The 24,688-nt window shown below is 39.1% G+C and overlaps 1 protein-coding gene across 3 annotated transcripts in view; it reads left to right on the top strand.

The window, feature by feature from the left end:
• SMURF2 (SMAD specific E3 ubiquitin protein ligase 2) overlaps positions 1-24,688 on the top strand; it is a 118,607-nt gene that overhangs the window by 89,426 nt on the left and 4,493 nt on the right. For 2 of the 3 annotated variants that reach the window (XM_023243701.2, XM_023243700.2), the window contains exons 8-16: positions 31-233; positions 2,564-2,648; positions 7,379-7,537; positions 12,467-12,662; positions 15,010-15,113; positions 18,078-18,192; positions 19,828-20,006; positions 21,056-21,193; positions 24,555-24,675. In XM_023243701.2, coding sequence (XP_023099469.1) covers positions 31-233; positions 2,564-2,648; positions 7,379-7,537; positions 12,467-12,662; positions 15,010-15,113; positions 18,078-18,192; positions 19,828-20,006; positions 21,056-21,193; positions 24,555-24,675 — 1,300 coding nt within the window. The remainder of the gene's footprint in view (positions 1-30; positions 234-2,563; positions 2,649-7,378; positions 7,538-12,466; positions 12,663-15,009; positions 15,114-18,077; positions 18,193-19,827; positions 20,007-21,055; positions 21,194-24,554; positions 24,676-24,688) is intronic. The other variant, XM_045044237.1, reaches the window with a different exon arrangement.

Below are 24,688 nucleotides of genomic sequence, written 5' to 3'. Positions count from 1 at the left end.
AACTTTTTTTCCCCTGTTACTTTTCAATAGACCAGCATCTGAATATTCTAGTCCCGGCAGACCTCTTAGCTGCTTTGTTGATGAGAACACTCCAATTAGTGGAACAAATGGTGCAACGTGTGGACAGTCTTCGGATCCCAGACTGGCCGAGAGGAGAGTCCGGTCACAACGACATAGAAATTACATGAGCAGGACACATTTACATACTCCTCCAGACCTACCAGAAGGCTATGGTATGACTAGCAGAGGAAAAAATAAAGTGTGATTTACTGATTTCAGCTTGCTAAGAAAGCCAGAAAATCAGCCGTAAAGAAGTTATTAATCTGGGTTTAGGGATTCGGCATGAAAATAAATGTGTAAAACCTCCCAATATGAAAAGTCTCTGAAGTGGTAGCGGTCGGCCCGCCCAGCGGTTTGACTTGGGCTAGTCATTTAACCTCAACCCATTGGCACTTATTTTATAAAGACATGAGGTGAGTGACACCTCTCCTGGTCACAAAGCTATTGCTAAGAGTACACGGAACAATGTGAGATTACTTTGCCAATAGGCACGATGTAAAGGTAAAATGGTAGAGTTATCGATGATGATAATCTGAAGGCAGACCCACAGTGTAATTTTCTAGACCTGCATATTTAGAAGTGACTTCAAAAGCATATTTCTGACAGTATCTGTATATTTGGGTTGTCTATAATTTTGGATCATCTGAATGATTTGGCTTCGTGTTGTAAATGACTTAGTCACTTCTATGTTTGTATAAAATTATTATAATCTTATATAATTTCCTAAATTGTAGAATTTCACATGGAAGATGACTTGAATCTTCTAGTTGAATACAGAACTTTCTAAATTAGTCACAACTTGTGAATGCTCAGCTTGTCTTCTCCTTTCTTGCTCAAAGTTAACCAAAGGAATTACATCCTCGCCCTCTCAACTGCCTGCAGATAAACCATTCTGGGCTGATGGTGACACCTAATGACCAACATTGGGAATCGCCTGATCTAACTTGTATTTTCTTTTTCCTCTACAGTATGTTGTAAACTGTTCTGCAAATGCAGAATTCTAGCTTTATTTTTTAAGTATATGTTAACTCTTTAGTTAAAAAAAAACCCAATTTGTCCATTAATTGTGCTGTGCTGCACAGTTTAATGACCCAGGGAGCACAGTGATGAGAGCATGGACTTGGGAGACAGACCTGGGTTTATATCCTGGCTTTGCCACATGTTAGTTGTGTGACACTGGGCACATTAATTTCTCTGCGCCTCAATTTATCTTCCACAGAATGGGGAAATTGATAGTCCCAACCATGTAGGTTCGTTGCAAGAGAGGAGGGGTGATTTCATGTGAAGTGCCTGACACAAGGTCCAGCATAGGAAGCACTTAGTAAACTCTGGCTGTTATTAACGTTCAGACCCTAGAATAAAGTATCTTCTGTCATTTCTCTGTAATTGAGATTATAAGGCAAGCTGTTTGGAGTGGGGTGGTTATATTTTTATTTTACTTGTGTGATTTGAATTAAAAACAAATTTTGTACACCTGAAACCTAGGAGTAAAGTGGGCGCCAGGGCTGAAGTTTTTGCAGCTGTCGTCTATCACCAATTTTAGACATTTTTATGTTTATAATTTTAAGAAGCATAAACTTTAAATTGATTGACTTTATTGTAGGCTTATAAACAAAGGCATACTGATAAATATTAGTAGTTTCACCATTTCATATGTTAGAATTTTTCATTAGATTTTGTTTAAAGACAAGTGGTTCTGTTGCTTAAAAACACAAATAGACTAAAAACCACTGTTGAAGAAACTCTTCAGCAGATACCTCCTCTTTGCCCTGACTTCCTTATTCTCTTCCCGAGAGCTTGGAGTTCATTTCGCCTTTGACCTTTTTCTCCCCAGAATGCATGCCTGTTCTTTTAGTCCTTCTTTTTCCAGCTTGCTTATTTTTGTATCTTTGTCTGTTTTTGACTATAGAGTGTCTCTCCTAGTGGAGTATTCCATCTTTTTGCCTTTGTTTGAGTCTAAATATAGTCTTGAGAATATACCTCTCTCAAGAAAAGAAAATACATAAGTTTTGGTATAAAATTAGGAATAATAAACAACTATTACCAGCCTGCAAACCCTTTGAAAGCTTTTGCAAGTCCTGTCAGCATCTCCCACAGTTGGTTAGCCTCTTCCTCTGAGCTTTCTTTTGTTCCCCTCAGGCTCCACTTTAAGAAAAATAAAAGATCATTTCTCATGTTTGTTTTGTTTAAATATTGGTACTGTGACAATCTTGTTTTCTGTTTTCCATAGCAACATGTTTAGTATTTGAGCCACGTTGTAAATTTGTTGGCTTTTAGTTAGCTGGCCTCTGGCTCTCATCACCATTTATAAGGTTGTTTTCCAGGAGAAGATGTATTGAGTTGAGAAAAAAAATGACTTATAAAGCACTTTTTTTTTTTTTTTTTGGTAATAGAGTAAATTGGTAATTTGGAGAATTTATTAATATCATTCTAGTATCTATAGCTGTCTTTGACTTGGACTTTCTGAATATGTTTTTATTATTAGTGTTTCTTAATTTTACAGAGCAGAGGACAACACAGCAAGGTCAGGTGTATTTCTTACATACTCAGACTGGTGTGAGCACGTGGCATGATCCAAGAGTGCCTAGGTAAGAATATACCCAAACACTCTTCACACCACTGGATCCCTGTTTTACCTGGGATTTCTTTGATTATTTAACTTTCAATTTACAATGGTTTATGTAAAAGGCTGTTTGTGACAGTCGTTTCAGGTAACATTTAGTGGAAAGCCTTTCCTGTTTCTCTGGAGTCCCACCCCAGTGCCCTGCCCCTAACCAGCCCCCAGTCCTTCCACCCTCTCACCCTGAAAAAAAATCAGGGTGAAAACATGGGTCTTTGTGAGTTTGAAAATTGACCTGGAGAATAACATAAACCTTAAAATTATACACCCCCCCCTCCTTTTTTTTTTTAAAGGGTAGCAAATTGATATTTTTATTTCTGGTTACACTTTTTAAATTTATTTTTTATTTTTTTAACATGTTTGTTTATGTTTGAGAGAGAGACACAGCACGAGTTGGGGAGGGGCAGAGAGGGAGAGAGAGACACAGAATCCAAAGCAGGCAGGCTCTGAGCTGTCAGCACAGAGCCTTATGTGGGGCTCAAACTCATGAACTGAGAGATCACGACCTGAGCTGAAGTCAGATGCTTAACCTGCTGAGCCACCCAGGTGACCCTGGTTAGGCTTTTTAAAAAAAAAGGTTTATTTAATTTAACCTAATATGAGAATATTCAGTGTTCTCTTATGTATTCCTTAATCAACTTTTGTTTTAATGTATAAAGGAAATAACCTAAATTATATTAAAAAAAATTTTTTTAATGTTTATTTTTGAGAGCGAGGCAGAGTGCGAATTGGGGAGGGGCAGAGAGAGAGAGAAACAGAATTCAAAGCAATCTCCAGGCTCTGAACTGTCAGCACAGAGCCTGATGCAGGACTGGGACTCATGAACCATGAGATCATGACCTGAGCCAAAATTGGACGCTTAACTGACTGAACCACCCAGGCGCCCCTTATTTATTTATTTACTTAAAACTTTTGTCCTTTTTTTTTCTTTTTTTTTTTTTTTGGTATCAGTTGGTACTATCGTGATTTTTCTTTTTTAATCTGTTAATATGACCGATTACATGGATAAGTTTTCAAATACTGAACCATTCTTGCACCCTTGAAATAAACCTCACTTGGTCATGGTGTCTCATGAATTAAATTTCTTTTAAATACCAGAACTTGGACATTTAAACTGTAGGCATTGTTGAATGCATTTACTAACCAAAATGTGAGCTATCTTTTAACTAAGAAGATGGAATGACACACAAATCAATTTAGTAATTTAACATAACTTTTGATACATCTTAGTATCAAATAATAAGTTTTCAAACACTATTTAGCTCTCAAAGGAGCTATTATTTTCTAATGAACAGATGCAAAGTGTCAGGTAGTTCAGCTGAAACTGCAAAAAAGTTGAGTTCTAAATTCTAAATCAGCTTGATAAGCTGCGCATACACTTTTGTGAGATGAAGATATTTTATATTTTAAGTGCAGCATTCCCCTCTTCCCAAAAAAAGACCTATGAAGGGGTCAGGAGATCTTTTTCTGCCTAAAGCTTGTACTCAGAGCTCTACTTGTCAAGCAGTTATGTATTTGAATCAAAAACAGATGTGACAAGCTGATGTTGGATTGCTTTGATACCCTGTATTTACAGTTGACCCTTGAACAATGCAGGGGTTAGGGGCACCGACCACCCGCACAGTTGAAAATCTGTGTGTGACTTCTGACTCTCCCAAAACTTTGCTAATAGCCCACTGTTGACTATAAGCCTTAACGATAGATTAACACATATTTTGAGTGCTATTTAAAGTAAGCTACAGAAAAAATGTTAAGGAAATCATAGGGAAGGGAAAACACTTTATAGTAAGTACTGTACTGTAAAAAATCTGCATATGAGTGGAGCTGCACACTGTAAACCTGTATTATTCAACGGTTAACTGGTATTTATAAATGAAGCTATTCTAATGTAAATGTTTTACTTTGTGATACAGCTTAATTAGAATCTTTCAAGGTGGCAACCAAGGAATGTGTTTTATCATTAATTATTCTATCAAGGTTGTCATTTCTGTGTCTTGATGATAAAAGCTGTTTAAAAAAATAGTGGGGAAGAAATTCTTGTTTTGTTAATAAGCTCACTGAAAAGAAATCCAAGGGCCTAACTTTGAGAAACAAGAGTTTTGTTATGTAACTTATGAAAAGAAGTGTTTTGGAGTGTGTGTATACAATTGTAGGTCAGTAATGAGCTTTTCTATAAAGTTATTTAAAATCATTGGCAGGAAATGTATGGAAGAAAAATGATTGTGTTTTTTTTTAACTAAATTATTTATAGTGAGAAAGTTGATCTTTTGAGTTATCTGTTGAAAGAAAAGTGTGGAAGCTGGCATCAGAAGTTGAGAGAGATTTTGTTTCCAGTGTTGGTAATGTTTCTTATTCCTAAGGAAACGTCAGTTTTTCATTAACGAGTAAAGGGTTTCTATAAAGGTTTGAGAATATTTTGAGTATTGAATAATGACTTTATAAAATAGTGCTCTGGGTTATTTTTCTTTAGTTTCTGTGTTCTAAATTGTTAACCCTAAAAATGTGTGTCATGTCTTTTGGAGGATCCTTTAAGTAAATATGCGTTTTGTGTGGAGAATCTTGTATCAAAGCAGATTATTATTATTTAGGTCGATTATTTAGGTTATATTAAAAAACCTGTTCAAAGACATTTATAAAGTAGTATAACTCAGACACTTTTATTTAAAGGTACCCAGTAAACTTAGATTTATCTGAGAAGTCCCATTTCATCATCTTTGGCGTTTCCCTTTAACACAGTGATGAATGCCTTGTTGTTCATTACTCTGCACACGATGTAGTCTTGCAGTCCAGATCGGTATTTTTATGGCTGCATAACATTCCATTTTTCTTTAATCATCTCCCGATTGGACATAAAGATTGCTCCCAGTTAGCCTCCTTTTCTTTTAATCCATTCTTTAGAGCTCTTCCACGTATGACTATGAATTTATAAAATTCTGAATAAAATGATTATATAATTTTCACTTTATGTCATTTGGTTTTATAAACCAAATTCTGCATTATATCAAAAGAATTATTCATTCTTTGATTTTAGTAATCACTTTTCATTTCTAAAAATTCTGTTTAAAAAATCCATGTGTTTAATTGTTCCTTTTTTAAGTTTATTTTTTTTTGAGAGAGAGAGAGAGAGTGAGTGTGGGAGAGGGGCAGAGAGAGAGAGAGAGAGAGAGAGAGAGAGAGAATGAGAATCCTAAGCAGGCCCTGTGCTGTTAGCATGGAGCCCGACACGGGGCTCAATCTCACGAATGTGAGATTATGACCTGAGTGGGAATGTAGTCGGATGCTTAACTGACAGCCGCCCAGTCGCCCCACCCAATTTTATAAAATTATTACTAAACGTTGCATAGCCTAGCCATTCTGTTTGATGTAATTTTGTGGTTTATCGTTCCCACTCACTCTTAATCATCATGTCTTCTTTCAGGAGTATGTGGTGCTCTTGGTGAGTTTGTTTGATCTTAAGTGTTTGGAGGTCTGTGGACCTAAAGTGGGAAATGAAGTTTTCCTGGACTCATTTCATCCTTCCTTTTGAGTTCTCAGTGTAGTAGGGAAGTTCCAGATTTCCTTTTCCAAACTTGCTGCTAGCCTGGGGCTGAATTTCCCAGTTAACTACTCTCTGACAGCCCTGCCCCCAGCTGATGGCACCAGCTCCAGCTCGTCACTTTTTTTTTTTTTTTTTTTAATTTGAGGAGGATCCTTGAAACTTTTCCTCCTCTTTGGAGACTGGTGTTTTTTTCTAAGCTTCAGTTTGTAGCAGAAGAGTCTCTTGGAGCACCTGTAAGCACAAGTCAGATCACTGTTGCGACAAATCTATGGGTGCTTACGTGTGTCTGCCATTATGTTTCACCATGACCAAGAAGAGGTTATTTCAGGAAAAATCTTTTTCTAGTTTAACTTTTAAAACATGATTTTGATGAGATTTATCAGTATAATTATCTGTTACAGTTTAAGTTTACATTAGACACGTTTTTATCTTATTCTTTAAGGTCCTGTGAATCTTTGTTTACATACAGTAGTATTTTAAGAATGTGCGGTACAGTAACAATGGTCTTTGATTCATTAAAAGCCTTTCTGCTTTTTCTTACTGTATCAGTAAGCATTAGAGCATTCTTCCCTGGGTGTCTTAAACAGGTTCTTCATTCACTAGCTTTATAGCTTTCAAAATTCCCAGTGGAGCAGTTTTCCCTTAAAATATACACTGTGATTATCTTCAGGATCTGTAAATTAAATAACATTTCCGGTTTTGCTTTGTTAGAAATTAATATGGAATAAACATTTATTTATACAAATTTGATGGTGCAATAAAGAAAAATAATTGAAGGGAGAGTTTAGAGAACATTTCATTCCTTATGTCACTGACATTTGTAAAACAATATTTTGTCAGACAAGTATTGAAGTACAGTTTATGTTGGCAAATGTTGTGATTGCTTTTATATTAATTTGAAATCTGTATTACATTAAGGCCCAGGAATGAACTTACTAAAAATGGAGGCTATGTGATAAGTTCCTGAGCCATTTATGAATTGGGTTTTGAATATGCAAGTTTGTTAAACCATTGGGAATTAAAGATTCTAGCTGGACATCTCAGGTTTCTGTAGCAATACGTTTTCTCAGACTTCATGGAATTGTTCTGTGTCGTTTACACTTGCTTGGCTCAGTAGGCCCGGCAATGAGGTATTTTTTATTTTATATTTGTTTTTGCAGGGATCTTAGCAACATCAATTGTGAAGAGCTTGGTCCATTGCCTCCTGGATGGGAGATCCGTAATACTGCAACAGGCAGAGTTTATTTCGTTGACCACAACAACAGAACGACACAATTTACAGATCCTCGGCTCTCTGCTAACTTGCATTTAGTTTTAAAGTAAGTTTTTGAAACAATATGTGTTAAAATGCAAGCCTGAACAAGAGAAGACTGAAAATGCTTTTTGTAATGTGATAGAATATTGCTCTCTCCGGTTGTAAGTTACTTTTGTTGGACAAAATTTCGAGACTATGACAAGTTCTACTCTGATACAGAAACATTTTAATTAAGCCCACTGTACCCAAGTAGCCCACTGCACTTAAGTAGGAACCTGTTCTGAAGCATTAAGGAAAGGGTGTGTATCAAAGGTGCTTATAGCACACTTGAAGAGACAGGATGCTTTCTAGGGGTGATGTTTTTTATCTTTCCCCTGAGTACATCAGACGTAGCTCCAGGATAGCTGGATCCATCCCAGGGGTTTTTTATGTTTTTTTGTTAAAAATTTTTTAAAAGCTTATTTATTTATTTTAAGAGAAAGAGAGCATGCCACGAGCAGGGAAGGGGTAGAGAGAGGGAGAGAGAGAGAATCCCAAGCAGGCTCTGCACTGTCAGTATGGAGCCTGACATGGGGCTTGAACCCACAAACCCTCAGATCACGACCTGAGCTGAAGTCAAGAGTCAGCTGCTTAACCTGCTGAGCCACCCAGGAGCCCCCATCCCAGGTATTTTTTTTTAATCACCCTTATTGAAATGTAATCGACATACAATAAACTGCGTATTTAAAGTGTTCCATTTAAGGGGCGCCTGGGTGGCGCAGTCGGTTAAGCGTCCGACTTCAGCCAGGTCACGATCTCACGGTCCATGAGTTCGAGCCCCGCATCAGACTCTGGGCTGATGGCTCAGAGCCTGGAGCCTGCTTCCGATTCTGTGTCTCCCTCTCTCTCTGCCCCTCCCCCATTCATGCTCTGTCTCTCTCTGTCCCAAAAATAAATAAAAAACGTTGAAAAAAAAATTAAAAAAAAATAAATAAAGTGTTCCATTTAAGTTTTGACATATTATATGCCTACGAAACCATCACCACAATGTAGATTGTGAACATATCTATCACCCCCCAAAATTTCCTCATGCTTCTTAAGTCCTCCTCCTGTAAGGCTGCCATAACAAAATATCGCACACTGGGTGGTTTAAAACAACAGAAATGGGTTCTCCCACAGTCTGGAGGCCAGAAGTGTAGGATCAAGTTGTCCTCAGGGCTGGTCCCCTGTGGAGGCTCTGAAGAGGAATCTGTTCAGTGACTCTCTCCTAGCTTCTGGTGGTTGCTGGAAAAACTTGCTGTTCCTCAGCTTGTAGACACATCATCTCCATCTCCATCTTTGTCTTCGTCTTCACGTGGCCTCTTGTGATCTGTTTCCACACACAAAACCTCTGACTCCAAACGGGTTTTTCCCTCAAACCTATCAGTTCTCCAGATCTCTGGACACCAGCTGGGTATACGATGAGTGAATTCAGTTCTGACACTACCTGTGGTTGGCGCCAGACCCCACAGGTTAAGGGCTCAGTCTCCCAAGACCGTTCCCGCTTCAGACGCCAATCCCAAGTCCAAGGACTTCTCTGGTTCTTATTGACCCGCTGTAAATCGGGGAGTTCTCATGACTTCGTTCTGGGGTTCAGTAATTTGCTAGAATGGTTGGCAGAACTCCTGGAGATACTTTATGTACCATTACCAGTTTATTATAAAGGATACAACTCGGAACCACCGAATGGAAGGGGTGCATAGGGCAAGGTGTGGTGCCGGGGGAGCCAAGAGCTTCCAGGCCTTCTCTGGGTGCTTCGTCCTCCCAGTGCCTCAGTGCATTCACCAACCTGGGAGCTCTCTGCACACTGTCATTTAGGGGGTTTTATGGACATGTCATCACCTATGTGTGATCAGTTATTAACTCAGTGTCCAGCTCTCTCCTCTCCTCAGAGGTTGGGAGGATGAGGCTGAAAATTCCAGGCTTCTAATCAAGCTTTGATTTTTCTAGTGACCAGCACCCATTCTGAAGATATCTAGGGCCCCACTATAAGAGTCACCTCATTAAAACAAAAAATGCCCCTGGGGCGCCTGGGTGGCTCAGTTAAGCATCCGACTTCAGCTCAGGTCATGATCTCGCAGTTTGTGGGTTCGAGCCTGGAGCCTGCTTCGGATTCTGTGTCTCTCTCTCTTTCTCTCTGCCCCTCCCCTGCTTGTGCTCGCTCGTTCTCTCAAAAATGAATAAACATTAAAAACAAAACAAAACAACAAACCAAAATTACCCAGGAAATTGTAAGGGATTTAGGAGCTGTGTGTCAAACTAGAGGCAAAGACCAAATATTAGAACAAAGGACACTCCTGTCATCTCTGCCACACCGGAAACTGAAAGGATTTTAGGAGTTGCATGTCAGGAACCAGGAATGCCAAAGTACATTTCTTATTCCACACCTTTTTGTGTGTCTGGATCCAAATTTCCCTCTTTTTATAAGGATACCACTTGATTGCATTTAGGGCCACCCTGATGCAGTATGACCTCCTCTTAGTACCTCTGCAGAGACTCTATATCTAGATAAGGTCACATTCACAGGCATCAAGGGTTGGACTTCACATTTTTTTGGACACAGTTCAGTCCACAACACACCCCATCTTCACCTAATCTCTGGTCTACTTTCTGTCACTATATATTAGTATGCATTTTCTAGAGTGTTAGATAAATTGATTCCTGCAGTATGTAGTCTGTTTTGTTTCTTTTACCCAGCATAATTATTTGAGATTCATCTCTGATGTGCGTATAATTTATTTTCATTGTTAGATGGTATTCCATTGTATGGATATACCACAATTTATTTACCTCTTTCCTGTTGATATTTGGATTATTCCCTCTTTTTGGTTATGACAAAACTATTATGGACTTTTATGTGTAAGTCTTTGTATGGACATATGCTCTTCTCTAAGATAAATGAGCGCCTAGGAGTAGAACGGCTACATCATACGGTTTATGTTTAACTTAAAAGAAATGGCAGGTTGTTTTTCAGAGCTATTGTACCATTTGCAATTCCCTCCTGCAGCGGGTGAGGCTTGTAGTTGCTCTGTGTCCTTGCTAACATTTGGTGTGCTTCACCTTACCACTTGTAGATGTGTGGTGGCGCCCCCTCGTGGTTGTAATTTGCATTTCTCTAGTAACGTGCATCTTCTCGTGCTTATTTGCCGTCTTTGTATCTTATTTGGTGAAATAGTTTGCCTCCTCTTTAAAAAAATTGAGTAGTTCATTAATTTTTTGAGTGTTTTGTGTTCTTTAGATACTTTAGAGTGCCAAAATACCAGATAAGTGCTTTGGAAAGATTTTCTTCTAGTCCATGACTTGTCTTTTCATTATCTGAACAGTATCTTCTGAAATTAAAAAAAAATTTTTTTAATAGTTATTTTTGAGAGAGGGAGAGCAAGAATGTGATTTGGGGAGGGGCAGAGAGTGGGGATAGAGGATCTGAAGCGGTCTCTGTGCTGACAGCAGAGAGCCCGTTGCGGGGCTCGAACCCATGAGGTCATGACCTGAGCCAAAGTCGTCTGGCTTAACTGAGTTGGCACCCTTCTTTTGAAATTTTGATGAAGTTCAGTTTATCCATTTGTTCTTTTATGGATTGTACTTCTGTTGTCATATCTAAGAAATCTTAGCCTAACATAGGTCATGAAAATTTTCTTCTGTGTTTCAAAAGTTTTATGGCTTTCAGTTTTACATGGAGGTCTGATTGATTTTGAATTTAATTTTTGTATGTGGTATGAGGTATACCCAAGTTTGTGGGTTTTTTTGTTTTGTTTTGTTTTTGGCATAGGATTAATACAGTTATTTAGGGAGTATTTTTAATACTCTGTTTTGCTTTTGTTTATATGTGTGTGTAAAAAACACCTTTCATGTTTATGAGAGTAGTAAATAGTGATTTGTGATTTTCATCAAAGCTGCATTTTCTTTGGGTAGATACATGTTTTAGGAATACAATTTGGCCTGGTACATAAGAACCACTGTTTGTAAAAAAAACAAAAATCGTTTCGCGTGACTTATTAGAAACCTTAAAGTTAATTTTGTTTTATTATGACTACCATTGCCCTTTACCTTTAAGTTAGGAGATGATGCTCCTATCTGTTGTGTGTAAAGTTAAACTCCAAGATGATTCAGTGCCTGCATGGATATCCATAGTGAATTATCAGAATTTTTATTTCCTGACAGCTTATTGGAATAAAGTAGTTCATTATATCATAAGGTTCTTTAAAAAAAAAAGTTCTTAGGTGTAACTTAGAATACTTTTGCCGGGAGAATAAAAATATCTCTAGGTAATGTGTGCCTTTTTTGAAAGTATTCTATTTCTGCTCTACTTGGGAGATTATTTTCTTGTATTTGTAGTAAACCATGTATGTGCACACTTAGAAGTCACTTTAGTACAACAGTGTGAATGTACTTAATGCCACTGACTATATTAAAAAGAGGTTAACACAGTAAATTTTATGTGTTGTGTATTTTACCACAATAAAAAGAAAGAGTAGTCACTTTGTAAACGTTTAGACTTGCTTGTAACGTGCTCATTTCTCTGTGCCAGTAACTTACACGTGACTTTCCACATTCTTGTGGTCTAGACTTAGCACGTGTAGGAAAGGGGACTCCTGCCAAACTGCCAGCTCCAACTGCTTGTCTCTCTCAGAGAGACAGACTCGAGATAACAGGCACAGCGTTTGGCATATGCCTGAATTTTAAAATGGCTGATGGTAAAGTATGCAGAAAAAAACGGAGATGGCATTTGAGAAATTTGTTCTTAGCAGCTGTACAAAGCTGGATGGGTAAAACTCCATTATCCAATGCCACAAGTGTGTGTGGATTCTGAGACATAAACTTCGGAGCTCGTGTATTGTCATCACAAATGTCAAGCAAAGAATAGCGTAAGGACTGAAAATCGTACAGGCAGACTTGCTTTATAGGATGATGTTCTTTTAAATGTATAACTGCAGTCTCTTTCATTTCAAATAGTCACATTTCTGTTTCCTTTTAGTCGGCAGAACCAGTTGAAAGACCAACAGCAACAGCAGGTGGTATCGTTATGTCCCGATGATGCAGAGTGTCTGACAGTCCCACGGTACAAGCGAGACCTGGTTCAGAAGTTAAAAATTTTGCGGCAAGAACTTTCCCAACAACAGCCTCAGGCTGGTCATTGCCGCATTGAGGTTTCCAGGGAAGAGATTTTTGAGGTAAATGGACAAGTCTTATTGTAAAACAGAGAAAAATTACAGTGTTTCACTTTGTTTTCTAAGAATGCTTTCTGGAACTCCTATCTCAAGAATGGGACAGTTTTTACTAATTTCTGTTTTCATTGTAGGGAATAAAGACAATAATATCAGAGATTTAGTATATAAAATAAACATTTAAATGGGATGAAGAGGGTGAAATATTCCAGTTGGTTCAGCTTAGTCTCTGCGTTGCAAATACTTGTTAATAAATTTTAGTATATGTATTTTTGAAGTGAGCTCTACACCCAGTATGGGGCAAACTCACAACCCCGAGATCAAGAGTCACATGCTCATACCAACTGAGCCAGCCAGGTGCCCTTGCCCTGCTGATGGACTTTAAAAGACCGCAAATGGTATCTATCCCTTACCTTCTAATTCTTCCAAAAGATGAGGGACTCTTAAGTCAAAAAAATCATTTTAATTATTTTTGGACTACTTCCTTAATTTATTGAAAATCTTTCTTTCTAGTATATTCTTTTATCTTTGGACTTGATAGCCCTAGGGGTCCAGGGCAGAGGTTTCCCACTCAGGATTTGGGAGCAAAAGATGTTTCCTCTTCCTAAAGGATGAACTTTTTTCTTTTGACTTTTTTTTTTTTAATTTTTCTTTTTGACATTTTTATTGTATTTGAGAGAGACTGAGCATGTGTGGGGGAGGGGCAGAGAGAGAAGGAGACACAGAATCTGAAGCAGGTTCCAGGCTCTGAGCTGTTAGCACAGAGCCCGACGATGTTTGAACTCACAAACAGTGAGGTCAGTGACCTGAGCTGAAGTTGGACACTTAACTGACTGAGCCACCCAGGTGCCCCTGAACTTTTTTCTATTGGAACAGTTCTGACCTTATTTGCAAGTCAGTCATTTGTATTTTAAAATAATATGAAGATGCTGGCTTAATGAAGGTCACATTAATGACTCGTCTTGTTCTTTTGAGCTTTCTTTTTCTCATCTTTATTTTCTGTTGGTACCTATGACCTAAAATTAGGTCAACCAATTTTTAAAAATTTGGTACTTTTATGAAAATTTTTTTTAATGTTTATTTTTGAGAGAGAGAGAGAGAGACAGCATGAGTGGGGGAGGACAGAGAGAGGGAGACACAGAATCCGAAGCAGGCTCCAGGTTGTCAGCACAGAGCCTGATGTGGGGCTCAGATTCACGAGACACGAGATCATGATCTGAGCTGAAGTTGGACACGCAACCAACTGAGCCACCCAGGCGCCCCAATCAAATTCTGTTTTTAATGTGAGTGTAGTAAACCACACTCAGATATCACCTCATGCCAGTCAGAGTGGCAAAAATGAACAAATCAGGAGACTATAGATGCTGGCGAGGATGTGGAGAAACGGGAACCCTCTTGCACTGTTGGTGGGAATGCAAATTGGTGCAGCCGCTCTGGAAAACAGTGTGGAGGTTCCTCAAAAAATTAAAAATAGACCTACCCTGTGGCCCAGCAGTAGCACTGCTAGGAATTTACCCAAGGGATACAGGAGTACTGATGCCTAGGGGCACTTGAACCCCAATGTTTATAGCAGCGCTCTCAACAATAGCCAAATTGTGGAAAGAGCCTAAATGTCCATCAACTGATGAATGGATAAAGAAATTGTGGTTTATATACACAATGGAATACTACGTGGCAATGAGAAAGAATGAAATATGGCCTTTTGTAGCAACGTGGATGGAACTGGAGAGTGTTATGCTAAGTGAAATAAGTCATACAGAGAAAGATACCATATGTTTTCACTCTTATGTGGATCCTGAGAAACTTAACAGAAACCCAGGGGGGAGGGGAAGGAAAAAAAAAAAAAAGAGGTTAGATTGGGAGAGAGCCAAAGCATAAGAGACTCTTAAAAACTGAGAACAAACTGAGGGTTGATGGGGGGTGGGAGGGAGGAGAGGGTGGGTGATGGCTATTGAAGAGGGCATCTTTTGGGATGAGCACTGGGTGTTGTATGGAAACCAATTTGGCAATAAATTTCATATATTGAAAAAAAATAAAAGAAACTGTCAGAATGAAACACACACAAAAAAATAATGTAAGTGTAGTGATTGCTGTGGTTCGTAGAACTTAAGTATGGAGTTTTGCCCTTAGGCTTTTAATATATTTGTCAAATGAATTAATTTCAGTAGTATTAAGCTATATCCATCTTGTTTTTAGGAGTTCCATGAGATTTCAAACACTTAGAGCTTATATATTGGATTATTGAACACATTTCATCTTATTTTAATAAATGTACATTTTGTAGGTAGAATGCGAGGGAGAGTTTAACAAGTTAAAAGCACCTAGTAACAATAGTTTATTAAAATTTTTTCAGGAATCATATCGGCAGGTCATGAAAATGAGACCAAAAGATCTGTGGAAGCGATTAATGATAAAATTTCGTGGAGAAGAAGGCCTTGACTATGGAGGGGTTGCCAGGTAAAGACTTGCTCCTGAGCAAATGACATAGAGTTACATTTATAAGTTTAAGATACTTCCTCTGGTGAACCTTCTCACTGATAATTTATTTTCTGGTGTAACATTCCCAAATGTTTGCAATACAGACGATATCCTAATAGATGTATTCATGCTGGGGTTGGGATAGTAGAGCCGCCACAAGGGTAACTGAGAACTCCCTAATGGCTCGTATAGCCCAGTGAGACTTTCTCTGAAAACTGGCTGCAGCTGTACATGGGCCATGTTAGGGCCTGCAGGCTCTGTATTTTCTCTCTCTCCTTCAGTACATGTTATTCCCTCTGCTTTCCATTGTTAGGAGCCATGTTGAGATTTTAATGACATATATTCTGAACTGAATGCTGTTTTCCTTGGCTTCCATTGCCATGCTTTTTGACCTTGTTAAAGTAATGTTTGCATGTGCATGTAAGTACATGTAAAAATGTGTGAACATATGTGTATATCGTAAGTGGTCTTTAAAATGTTTCCATACAGGGGCACCTGGGTGACTCAATCAGTTGAGCATCTGACTTTGGCTCAGGTCATGATCTCACGGTTTGTGAGTTCAAGCCCCTCATTGGGCCCTGTGCTGACAGCTCTGAGCCTGGAGCCTACTTCAGATTCTGTGTCTCCCTCTCTCTCTGTCCCTCCACTGCTCGCACTCTTGTCTCTCTCTCTCTCTCTCAAAAATAAACAAATATAGGGGCGCCTGGGTGGCGCAGTCGGTTAAGCGTCCGACTTCAGCCAGGTCACGATCTCACGGTCCGTGAGTTCGAGCCCCGCGTCGGGCTCTGGGCTGATGGCTCGGAGCCTGGAGCCTGTTTCCGATTCTGTGTCTCCCTCTCTCTCTGCCCCTCCCCCGTTCATGCTCTGTCTCTCTCTGTCCCAAAAATAAATAAACATTGAAAAATTTAAAAAGAAAAATAAAATAAACAAACATTAAAAAAAAATTTTTTTAATGTTTCCATACAGAAGCTAATATTTATGATACATTCATACATATATGTTTTTACAGGTGTGAAAATTCACTTTATGTAAATGTGGCAGAAACATCATAACTTCTGTACTGAAACATCCTAGGGACCATCATGATAATTTGCTTCCCCCAATCTAAATGTAGCCTAAATTAAATTTGCGTTTCCACCAAGTCCTATAATTGTCACTTAGCATTACTTGTTTTTACCTGTAGTTTTGTTCTGTGGCCTTTTTACCTATAAATGGGATAGTTTGTTTAGTTTAGATTTGTAGGGTTGATCACGTGTACATCATACTTAGGACTTGCTAGTTTCTGTGGAATTCTTAGGAGTTACTCATCACTAGATTTGAATGCTTGTCAAGACAGCTTGTTAATTATCTGTTGATAGACTCTAAATGCTGTAATTCTGTGTAAAGTCAAATAAATAGTTGGTTTTTTGTTGTTCATTTCTTAACCTCACTACTGTCAGGGTTTGGGCAGACTGCATGGGATGTGACAGTGAACTGCTTCATTCTGATCTTTATTGCATAGTAGAACCCCAGAGTAGCTGGAATCTGCTTATATATGTGTTCTAAATACTTGGTAAAACAAAAATTTGGGTTAATCCATAAAAAAACATAGAAGACATTTCAGGTAAGTGTTAGGTGTGGGGGTAAGCTTGCTTATATGGAGACCGCTTTTTTTTTTTTGTCTTTAGAATTTTTTGAGTATTACATAAATGGTGGTGATTTGATTTAGACTCCATCACTTACAGAACTTTGAGACATTTTTCTTTACTTGCAAATCGTGTTTCACTACATTTCCTAAAAACATATTACTCAGTCTGTTTAATCCATGATATCGGAACATATTTAAATACCTTTCCTAGTGGAAGAATGACGGGAATTGAGACTAGAACTACATCTTTTCAAGTCCTAGACTAGTGATTTTGTTTCTCCAAGATGAATAACAAGTAATCTTTCATACTTTGAAAAAATAAGGAATTTAATAAGTTTAAGGTGATAGTACTTGTCTATTACATGCCTTTTATTTTTATTTTATTTTTTTTTTCAACGTTTATTTATTTTTGGGACAGAGAGAGACAGAGCATGAACGGGGGAGGGGCAGAGAGAGAGGGAGACACAGAATCAGAAACAGGCTCCAGGCTCCGAGCCATCAGCCCAGAGCCCGACGCGGGGCTCGAACTCACGGACCGCGAGATCGTGACCTGGCTGAAGTCGGACGCTTAACCGACTGCACCACCCAGGCGCCCCTATTACATGCCTTTTAAAACACCAATGTACACTTGAAACAAATGAGTAGTGTGGACCCCCCCCACCCTCCCCAGCCCCCCAGATGCAGGCTTGCCTTGTGTTCCTACCTGTACCAAATGCCTTGCAGTCTCTGACCACTTATACTTTTATTGTGGTATATTTTAAAGTTCACACAAAAAAGATGATGAAATGGGATCATTTCCTTACTAAACAATACCAACAACAAAACACACCCTTGTCCAAAAGAGAGTAAATTAATGCTTTGTTATGTATCAGTATAAACCAGTATAAATCTGCCATGATAGGAATGGACCAGGATAGTATAGATCACATGGATGTTTTGAAACAAAACCATATTCTTCTCTTTGTTTTGTATTTATCCTGGATTAGAAATGTATTTAGTAATTAAAAGTTAACAGACCACTAGGCTGCAGCGTCTAATGAGTAATTGGCACTTCTGAATAATACTTGCCCTCTCTGATACTGAAATGTCATAAAATTGCCCAAAATTGAGTGAGAAGTGATTTCAGTTTAACAAAACAAGAGTCTTCATTTGCTTTTTGGGGCATGATAGATTTTTCCCGTGTCATTTTATATAACTAGTTAGTGTTTTATGTGCTTTTATTTAAAAATTTCCTTGCTAAAATGATGAATTAATAGCATATCTTAATAAAAACATTCATTAACAAAAAGTTTCCTGTGTTCCATCTTGCTTTCTAGGGAGTGGTTATATCTGTTGTCACATGAAATGTTGAATCCTTACTATGGCCTCTTCCAGTATTCAAGAGATGATATCTATACATTGCAGATCAATCCTGATTCTGCAGTCAATCCGGTAAGATTGGTGGTTATGACGATGTGACTTAACCTGTGACCTGCAGTGCTTTTGATGTTGAAATGTCAGTGTGGTTTATGATGAAGGGTCACTGTCCTTGTCCTAGTCGCAAGCTTGGATTTAGCAAGTTCTGTTGTAGAAGATTTTCTCAAGTAAATGATCACGGGTGTGTGCAGTAATTTGTGCTTTGGGATGTTTGCTGCATCGTTGTTTATAGTAGTGCTAACTGGAAGCAGCGTCATTGTCCGTAAGAGAGGGGTTGGGTAGATGATCACATGACGCAGAATTACGGTAATGGTTTAAGAGGAACAGTTCTGGAATTAGAAAGATGTGAGATCGTATCCTGGTCCTATACTAACTTTGTGATTAAGACTCCATTTTATCATTGCTAATAATAATAATCTTAGCTTGAAGTTCAGAGAAGGGTTGTGACAATTAAACGGGACCCTGCACATTAGGTATTGAGCATAGCGCTGTACATTGTTAACCCTGTTACATACTGCTGAGCACTCAACAATAGTTCGTAGCTCTTATTAATTTGTTATCGTTCCACAGAATGGCATATTATATAGCCACTAAAATGACACTATGGGACAATAGTTAATGACCTATAAAGATGGTATTCATGATATACTAAGTGAAAAGAAGGTTACAGAACAGTATGATACAATTTTGGTAGATATGTGGGTGTATGAACGTTGAAAAGCTCTGTAGTATCATACTGATGGAGGTTATTTCTGGGTATGAGATTATGGGTGATTTTTTGTTTTTGCTTGTCAGTATTTTCTAAATGTTTTCTTTTAAAGAGAAACAAAAGCTATTTTTAAGCTAAAAGGGAGGTTTAAAGAGGAGCTTAAGGGGCACCTGGGTGACTCCTTTTTTCAGCTCAGGTCATGATCTCACAGTCGTGAGATTGAGCCCCATGTCAGGCTCCATGGTGGGCGTGGAGGCTGCTTAAGATTCTCTACCTCCCTCTCCCTCTGCCCCTCTCCTGCTTGTGCTCGCTTGCTCACTTGCTCTCAAAAAAAATTTTTTTTTAAGAGCTAAAAGATTACTTACTAGCTGGAGAAGTAAAAAGAGTTGAAAATGCAAAAATCCAACTAACAGTTTATCATGATAGACAAATACATCCAAACATGCTAGATTCATTGCAGGGAACCCCTTATAAAGTTGGGAAGATTTTAGGTGAAGGTTGTGCCTGGGGAGCCCATTAGAGTGCGTGTTTGTGAGGTGTTTACCATGTGTTAGGGCAGAGCCAGGATTGTAAAGGGCTCAGCAGGTAAGATAGGAGAGGAAGACGATGCATCTGTTGAGTGGTTTCATGAAGCGACAGTGGGAGTGTAGTTTGGACTTCATTTCTAAAGGTAATTTTTACAAAGTGACTGTACTGTCTGGGAGAAGCATCGTCCCTGGTGTAATATTTTAGCAATGGAGAGGATCTTGAACGTGTGCTATAGAAACTCTCCCTGATGATTATTAACCTTTGATATGATAGCCTACTCCATATAAATAAGTTGTAGAATGTATAAACTGTTACCTATAAAAAAGATGAATGTTGTGTATTTAATTTTTATTAAAAATTCCCTGTGTAGTGTCTAACTTGAATATTTATATGTAAACTTCTCTCAATTTCAGGAACATTTATCCTATTTCCACTTTGTTGGACGAATAATGGGAATGGCCGTGTTTCACGGACATTACATTGATGGTGGCTTCACATTGCCTTTTTATAAACAGTTGCTCGGGAAGTCCATTACTTTGGATGACATGGAGTTAGTTGATCCAGATCTTCACAACAGTTTGGTGTGGATTCTGTATGTATTGAGTCTTGTGTCCGCTCCTTATAGATAGAATGTGAGCCTTACAGATAACTGTTTCAAAATGGATGTACTGTTTTTTAAAAAAATTTTTAACGTTTATTTTTGAGAGAGATCGAGTGCAAGTGGGGGAGGGGCAGGGAGCGAGCGAGACACAGAATCCGAAACAGGCTCCAGCCTCTGAGCTGTCAACACGGAGCCAGACGTGGGGCTTGAACCCACAAGCTGTGAGATCACGACCTGAGCCGAAGTCAGGTGCTTAACCGACTGAGCCACCCAGGCGCCCCATCAAAATGGATGTACTTAAAAAAAAATTTTTTTTAAATGATGCACAGAAAATATTGAGAGAGATTATCTGAGTCTTAGGACCACGTAAGACTTTCCCTCTTTCTGTTGCTTTCCTGTGTGTTTCAAATCCCTAAAAGTTAATGTTACTACTTTAAAAAGGAAAAAAAAAAGGTAGTATATTCTGTTTTAAAAATTACCACATGTAATGATTTTCTTGACATGATACAAGTTCTGTTCCAGTCCCGCACGTGTGAGAAGAGTAAATTCCTGCTGAAGTAGTGATTGTTGAAGCCATACTTTAAAAAAGGGATCTGTAAGAATGAGTTCTGTTTTGTCAGAATATTTATTTATGAATATACATGGGCCATACTTACTTTTACCAAATACATGAACAGCTTTCTCTTGGGATACTCAGGCATTTGGTTGCTCGGGAACACCCGGATTCAAATGAGGCTTCTTACCTAAAAGCTAAACATAACCTAAGTTTTCCCTGTTTGTAAAGTCCAGCTTTGGGCAGGGCTCTTTGTCCTTACTCAGGAAGTAAAACATTTCCTGTGTTGATGAAGGTTAAAGCTCTTTGACTTCTGTGCGCAAGAACTGGGAGGTATGGTAGCATAAGTACTAGCAAAAGGAATCTGATCTTGTACTTGTTATGTTCTAAAACAGTCTCATTTTATCTGTCTCCCCAATTAAGAGATCGGAAGGATCTGTATTTTAGATTTTCCAGTTAAATATCTTCTTCTCTTTTTCCTTTCTAGTGAGAATGATATTACAGGTGTTTTGGACCATACCTTCTGTGTCGAACATAATGCATATGGTGAAATTATTCAGCATGAACTTAAACCAAATGGCAAGAGTATCCCTGTTACTGAAGAAAATAAAAAAGAATATGTCAGGTAAACACTTTTATATTTTCAAGCCTAAGAATTGTTTTAATGCTCTTGAACGGCTGTACGGAGAAACACTGAAGTATTTAGGTAGCGTTACTTACTGCTACAAAATAGGCCTCTGCAGAATTTAGTGTCTTCAAAACAACCACCATTTATTTTTTCTCACAATTCAGTGGGTCAGTAATAAGGATAGAGAACAACAGCGACAGCATTTTGCTCCTCCCTGTGGTGTCAGCTGGGGCTCACATCAAGATGGCCTCTTTTTTCACATCTCTGATGCCTCAGCTAGGATGGCTCAAATGGCTGGGGACTGGCTGGAATGGCCACTGGGTCACCCTCTGGGGTCTACTTCTCACTGTAGGCTGGGCCTCCCTGGTTATCTCCAAGTGGTGCCTGAGAACCGCCCCCCCCATCTTTTTTAAAAAAATGTTTATTTTTTTTTAACAGCGAGAGCGTGAGCAGGGGCGGGGCAAAGAGAGAGAGTGCCAGGCAGGCTCCATGCTCGGTGTGGCGCTCTATGCAAGGCCCGATCTCATGACCTGAGTCGAAATCAAGAGTCAGGTGCTCAACCAACTCAGCCACCCAGGTGGCTTCTTAATGCTCCCCATGGCTTCTCTCTTTCCAGCGAGATAACCAGACTTCTCACAGGGTGGCTGGTTTCCCGGAGCACAAGAGCAGAAGTTGTCAGATCTCTTTAAGGCCTAAGCCTGGAACTGGCCAGATCACCTCTGCTGTGTTCTTTCTGTTAAAGCGAGTCACAGGCCAGTGCAGGCTCGTGTGGAAGAGGGGCGGTGTAGAGGCAGGAACACCAAGAGAGAGGGTGCATGCAGCTAGTTGTCATGTAGCTGCCGCAGCCGGCTGACAGTACTTCTGGGCTGTGACACCAGCCCTTGTCCTGTTTAGAAGCAAGCACATTGTGAGTTTAAGGGATGAGTATGAGAAAATACTCTTCAAATTTTACATAATCACCGGATGATTTAGGAATTTAGAAGTTGGGTTAGATCATTTGGCCTGTGGTAACTAAAGTTCTTCTAAACATAAAACCGTGGTAATCAAATATGGGAGTTTGAACTCTATTTTACCACATGTACACAAGAAATGTCTCTAAGTCTCATTGGCTTAAATTTTCCTGGTTGACACAAGAGGCCCAACAGTCTGTTGGAATAGCTTTTTTTTGGAAAGCGATTTGATAACAGCTACCAAAGTGAAAATGCATCCTCGTTAGTATGGTGGTGAGTAACCTTGCTTGTCAGAATGAAAATGCATCTGCCTTTCAACCAGCAGCCCTGTTTTTAGGAATCTAGTCTATGGAAACACGTTAAAGAAATAAATTTAAGGATGTTCAATTAAATATTACTTGTGAAGGGGCGCCTGGGTGGTGCAGTCGGTTAAGCGTCCGACTTCAGCCAGGTCACGATCTCACGGTCCGTGGGTTCGAGCCCCGCGTCGGGCTCTGGGCTGATGGCTCGGAGCCTGGAGCCTGTTTCCGATTCTGTGTCTCCCTCTCTCTCTGTCCCTCCCCCGTTCATGCTCTGTCTCTCTCTGTCCCAAAAATAAATAAACATTGAAAAAAAAAATTTTTTTAAATAAATATTACTTGTGAAAACAACTGAAAACTGGTGGAATGTTTTTAGGTGAGAATGATTAAATACATACATACATTCAACAGAATACTATATGGATATGTAGAAGAAAGAGACTGATATTTAGAAGAAGGAGACTTAACTGACTGGCGTCCAGCTCTTGATTTCAGCTCAGGTCATGGTCTCACGGTTCAGGAGTTCAAGCAGGGCATCGGGCTCTACGCTGACAGCGCGGAGCCTGCTTGGGTTTCTGTCTCCCTCGCTCTTTGCCCCTCCCCTCTTGCTCTCTAATCTTTCTCTCAAAATAAATACAAATAAATAGACTGTAGAAGATGTCAGATTTAAAAAGCAAGTTTTAGGGGCGCCTGGCTGGCTCATTGGGAAGAGAATGTGATTCTTGATCTTGGGGTCATGAATTCAAGCCCCACAATGGGTGTAGAGATTACTGAAACAACAACAGCAGCAAAACACTTTTTTTTTTTTTTTAAGCAAGTTTTATAAGAATTCTATGGGGGGAAAAAGTCTGTGTTGTTTTATAATTATTCAGAAGATGTCCAGGAAGACTGCATACCAGGTCAAATGTTTGCCTGGGGTAAGGGGGTGCAGGTGCCAGGCCTGGAAGTAGAGAGGGAGGAGAGGGTAATAGAACGGGCTTTCAGTGTTGACTCTTTGTTCACATTTAATGTTTGATTTTTCCTTACATAGAAAATAAGCATGTATTACGTTTCTAAATTGGAAAAGAAAAGAATGGATGGGAATTTCCTGAATTTCAGTAATGTGTCACTTTAGGGTCCTAGACCCCATTTGCCAAGACTCTGTCATGCTTTCAGCACGCTGTCCTATCTCTTACCAGATACAGTTTGGGAGAAAAAAAAAGTTACAGAGAAAGGCTTTTTATGGAGGTGTCATTTTGCCGTCCTCTTAGACAAAAAGGAGATCCGCCAAAGGGTCTCATGTCAAGTAACTTATTACTGAAAGTAGAGAATCGTTTCTCCAAGCCAGGAGGAAATGTTGACATATTTGGCAGGGGAATAGTTCTGAGATTTTTGAGATGGAGAAGTTTTCCTGGGTAGACAGATTTTTTTTTAAAAAAGGCAATTCAGTTATAAGTCCAAGTAAAAAATATAAGTGAAGCTATACGTTAGGTGTAGTTTGGTGTACTTTTAAAATTTTATTTATTGTACTTTTTATTTTATTTATGTACTTATTTAATTTAGTTACATCTTCCAGTGTTTATAAAGCCTCCAGGGAACAAGGAGTGCATAATCAGAAAGTGCACACTGTTGACTTTTACTGTTGTCATTTTGTATCGATAGGAGGAGTCTCTTTACCTCCTGTCCCCGAGCCAACACCCCCAAAATAGAAGCAAAACACCCAGCACACGCAGATGACATTTTCAAGTGAAACTAGAAAAATAATCAGTTTTGGTTGCACGGGCTGTTTTTTTTTTCTGGTTGGTGGCATGCATGCTAGAATTCAGAGAGAAGTTTTGTCAAGATTTTAACTCCAGACCCATCGAATCTCTAGCCGCCTTGCCATTGACCTGCCCTCTCTGTGATCTGCAGAGTTGCTTTGTTAGCAGAAGGTTTCCAACTTTTAACTTACAGTGAACTGCCTCACAGCGTGGCCTCCAGCACGCTTGGGAATCTGAAATTCCTTTAGACTCTGGACTAAATTCTTAATGCCAGGTGCTTGTGATGTGTAAGATTGCTGAAGTAGAGATTCGTAATAGTTACTCAGTCTGAATATATGGATCATGTGAAACCCCCGCCCAATGTTTACAGGCTCTACGTGAACTGGAGATTTTTACGAGGCATTGAGGCACAGTTCCTGGCTCTGCAGAAAGGATTTAATGAAGTAATTCCACAGCATCTGCTGAAGACATTCGATGAGAAGGAGTTAGAGGTCAGTGTATTAA

This window comes from Felis catus, chromosome E1 (assembly GCF_018350175.1).
Source record: "Felis catus isolate Fca126 chromosome E1, F.catus_Fca126_mat1.0, whole genome shotgun sequence".
NCBI classification, from domain to species: domain Eukaryota; kingdom Metazoa; phylum Chordata; class Mammalia; order Carnivora; family Felidae; genus Felis; species Felis catus.
The sequence above is the reverse complement of the archived record's forward strand: the minus strand, read 5'-3'. Positions and strand labels throughout refer to the sequence as shown.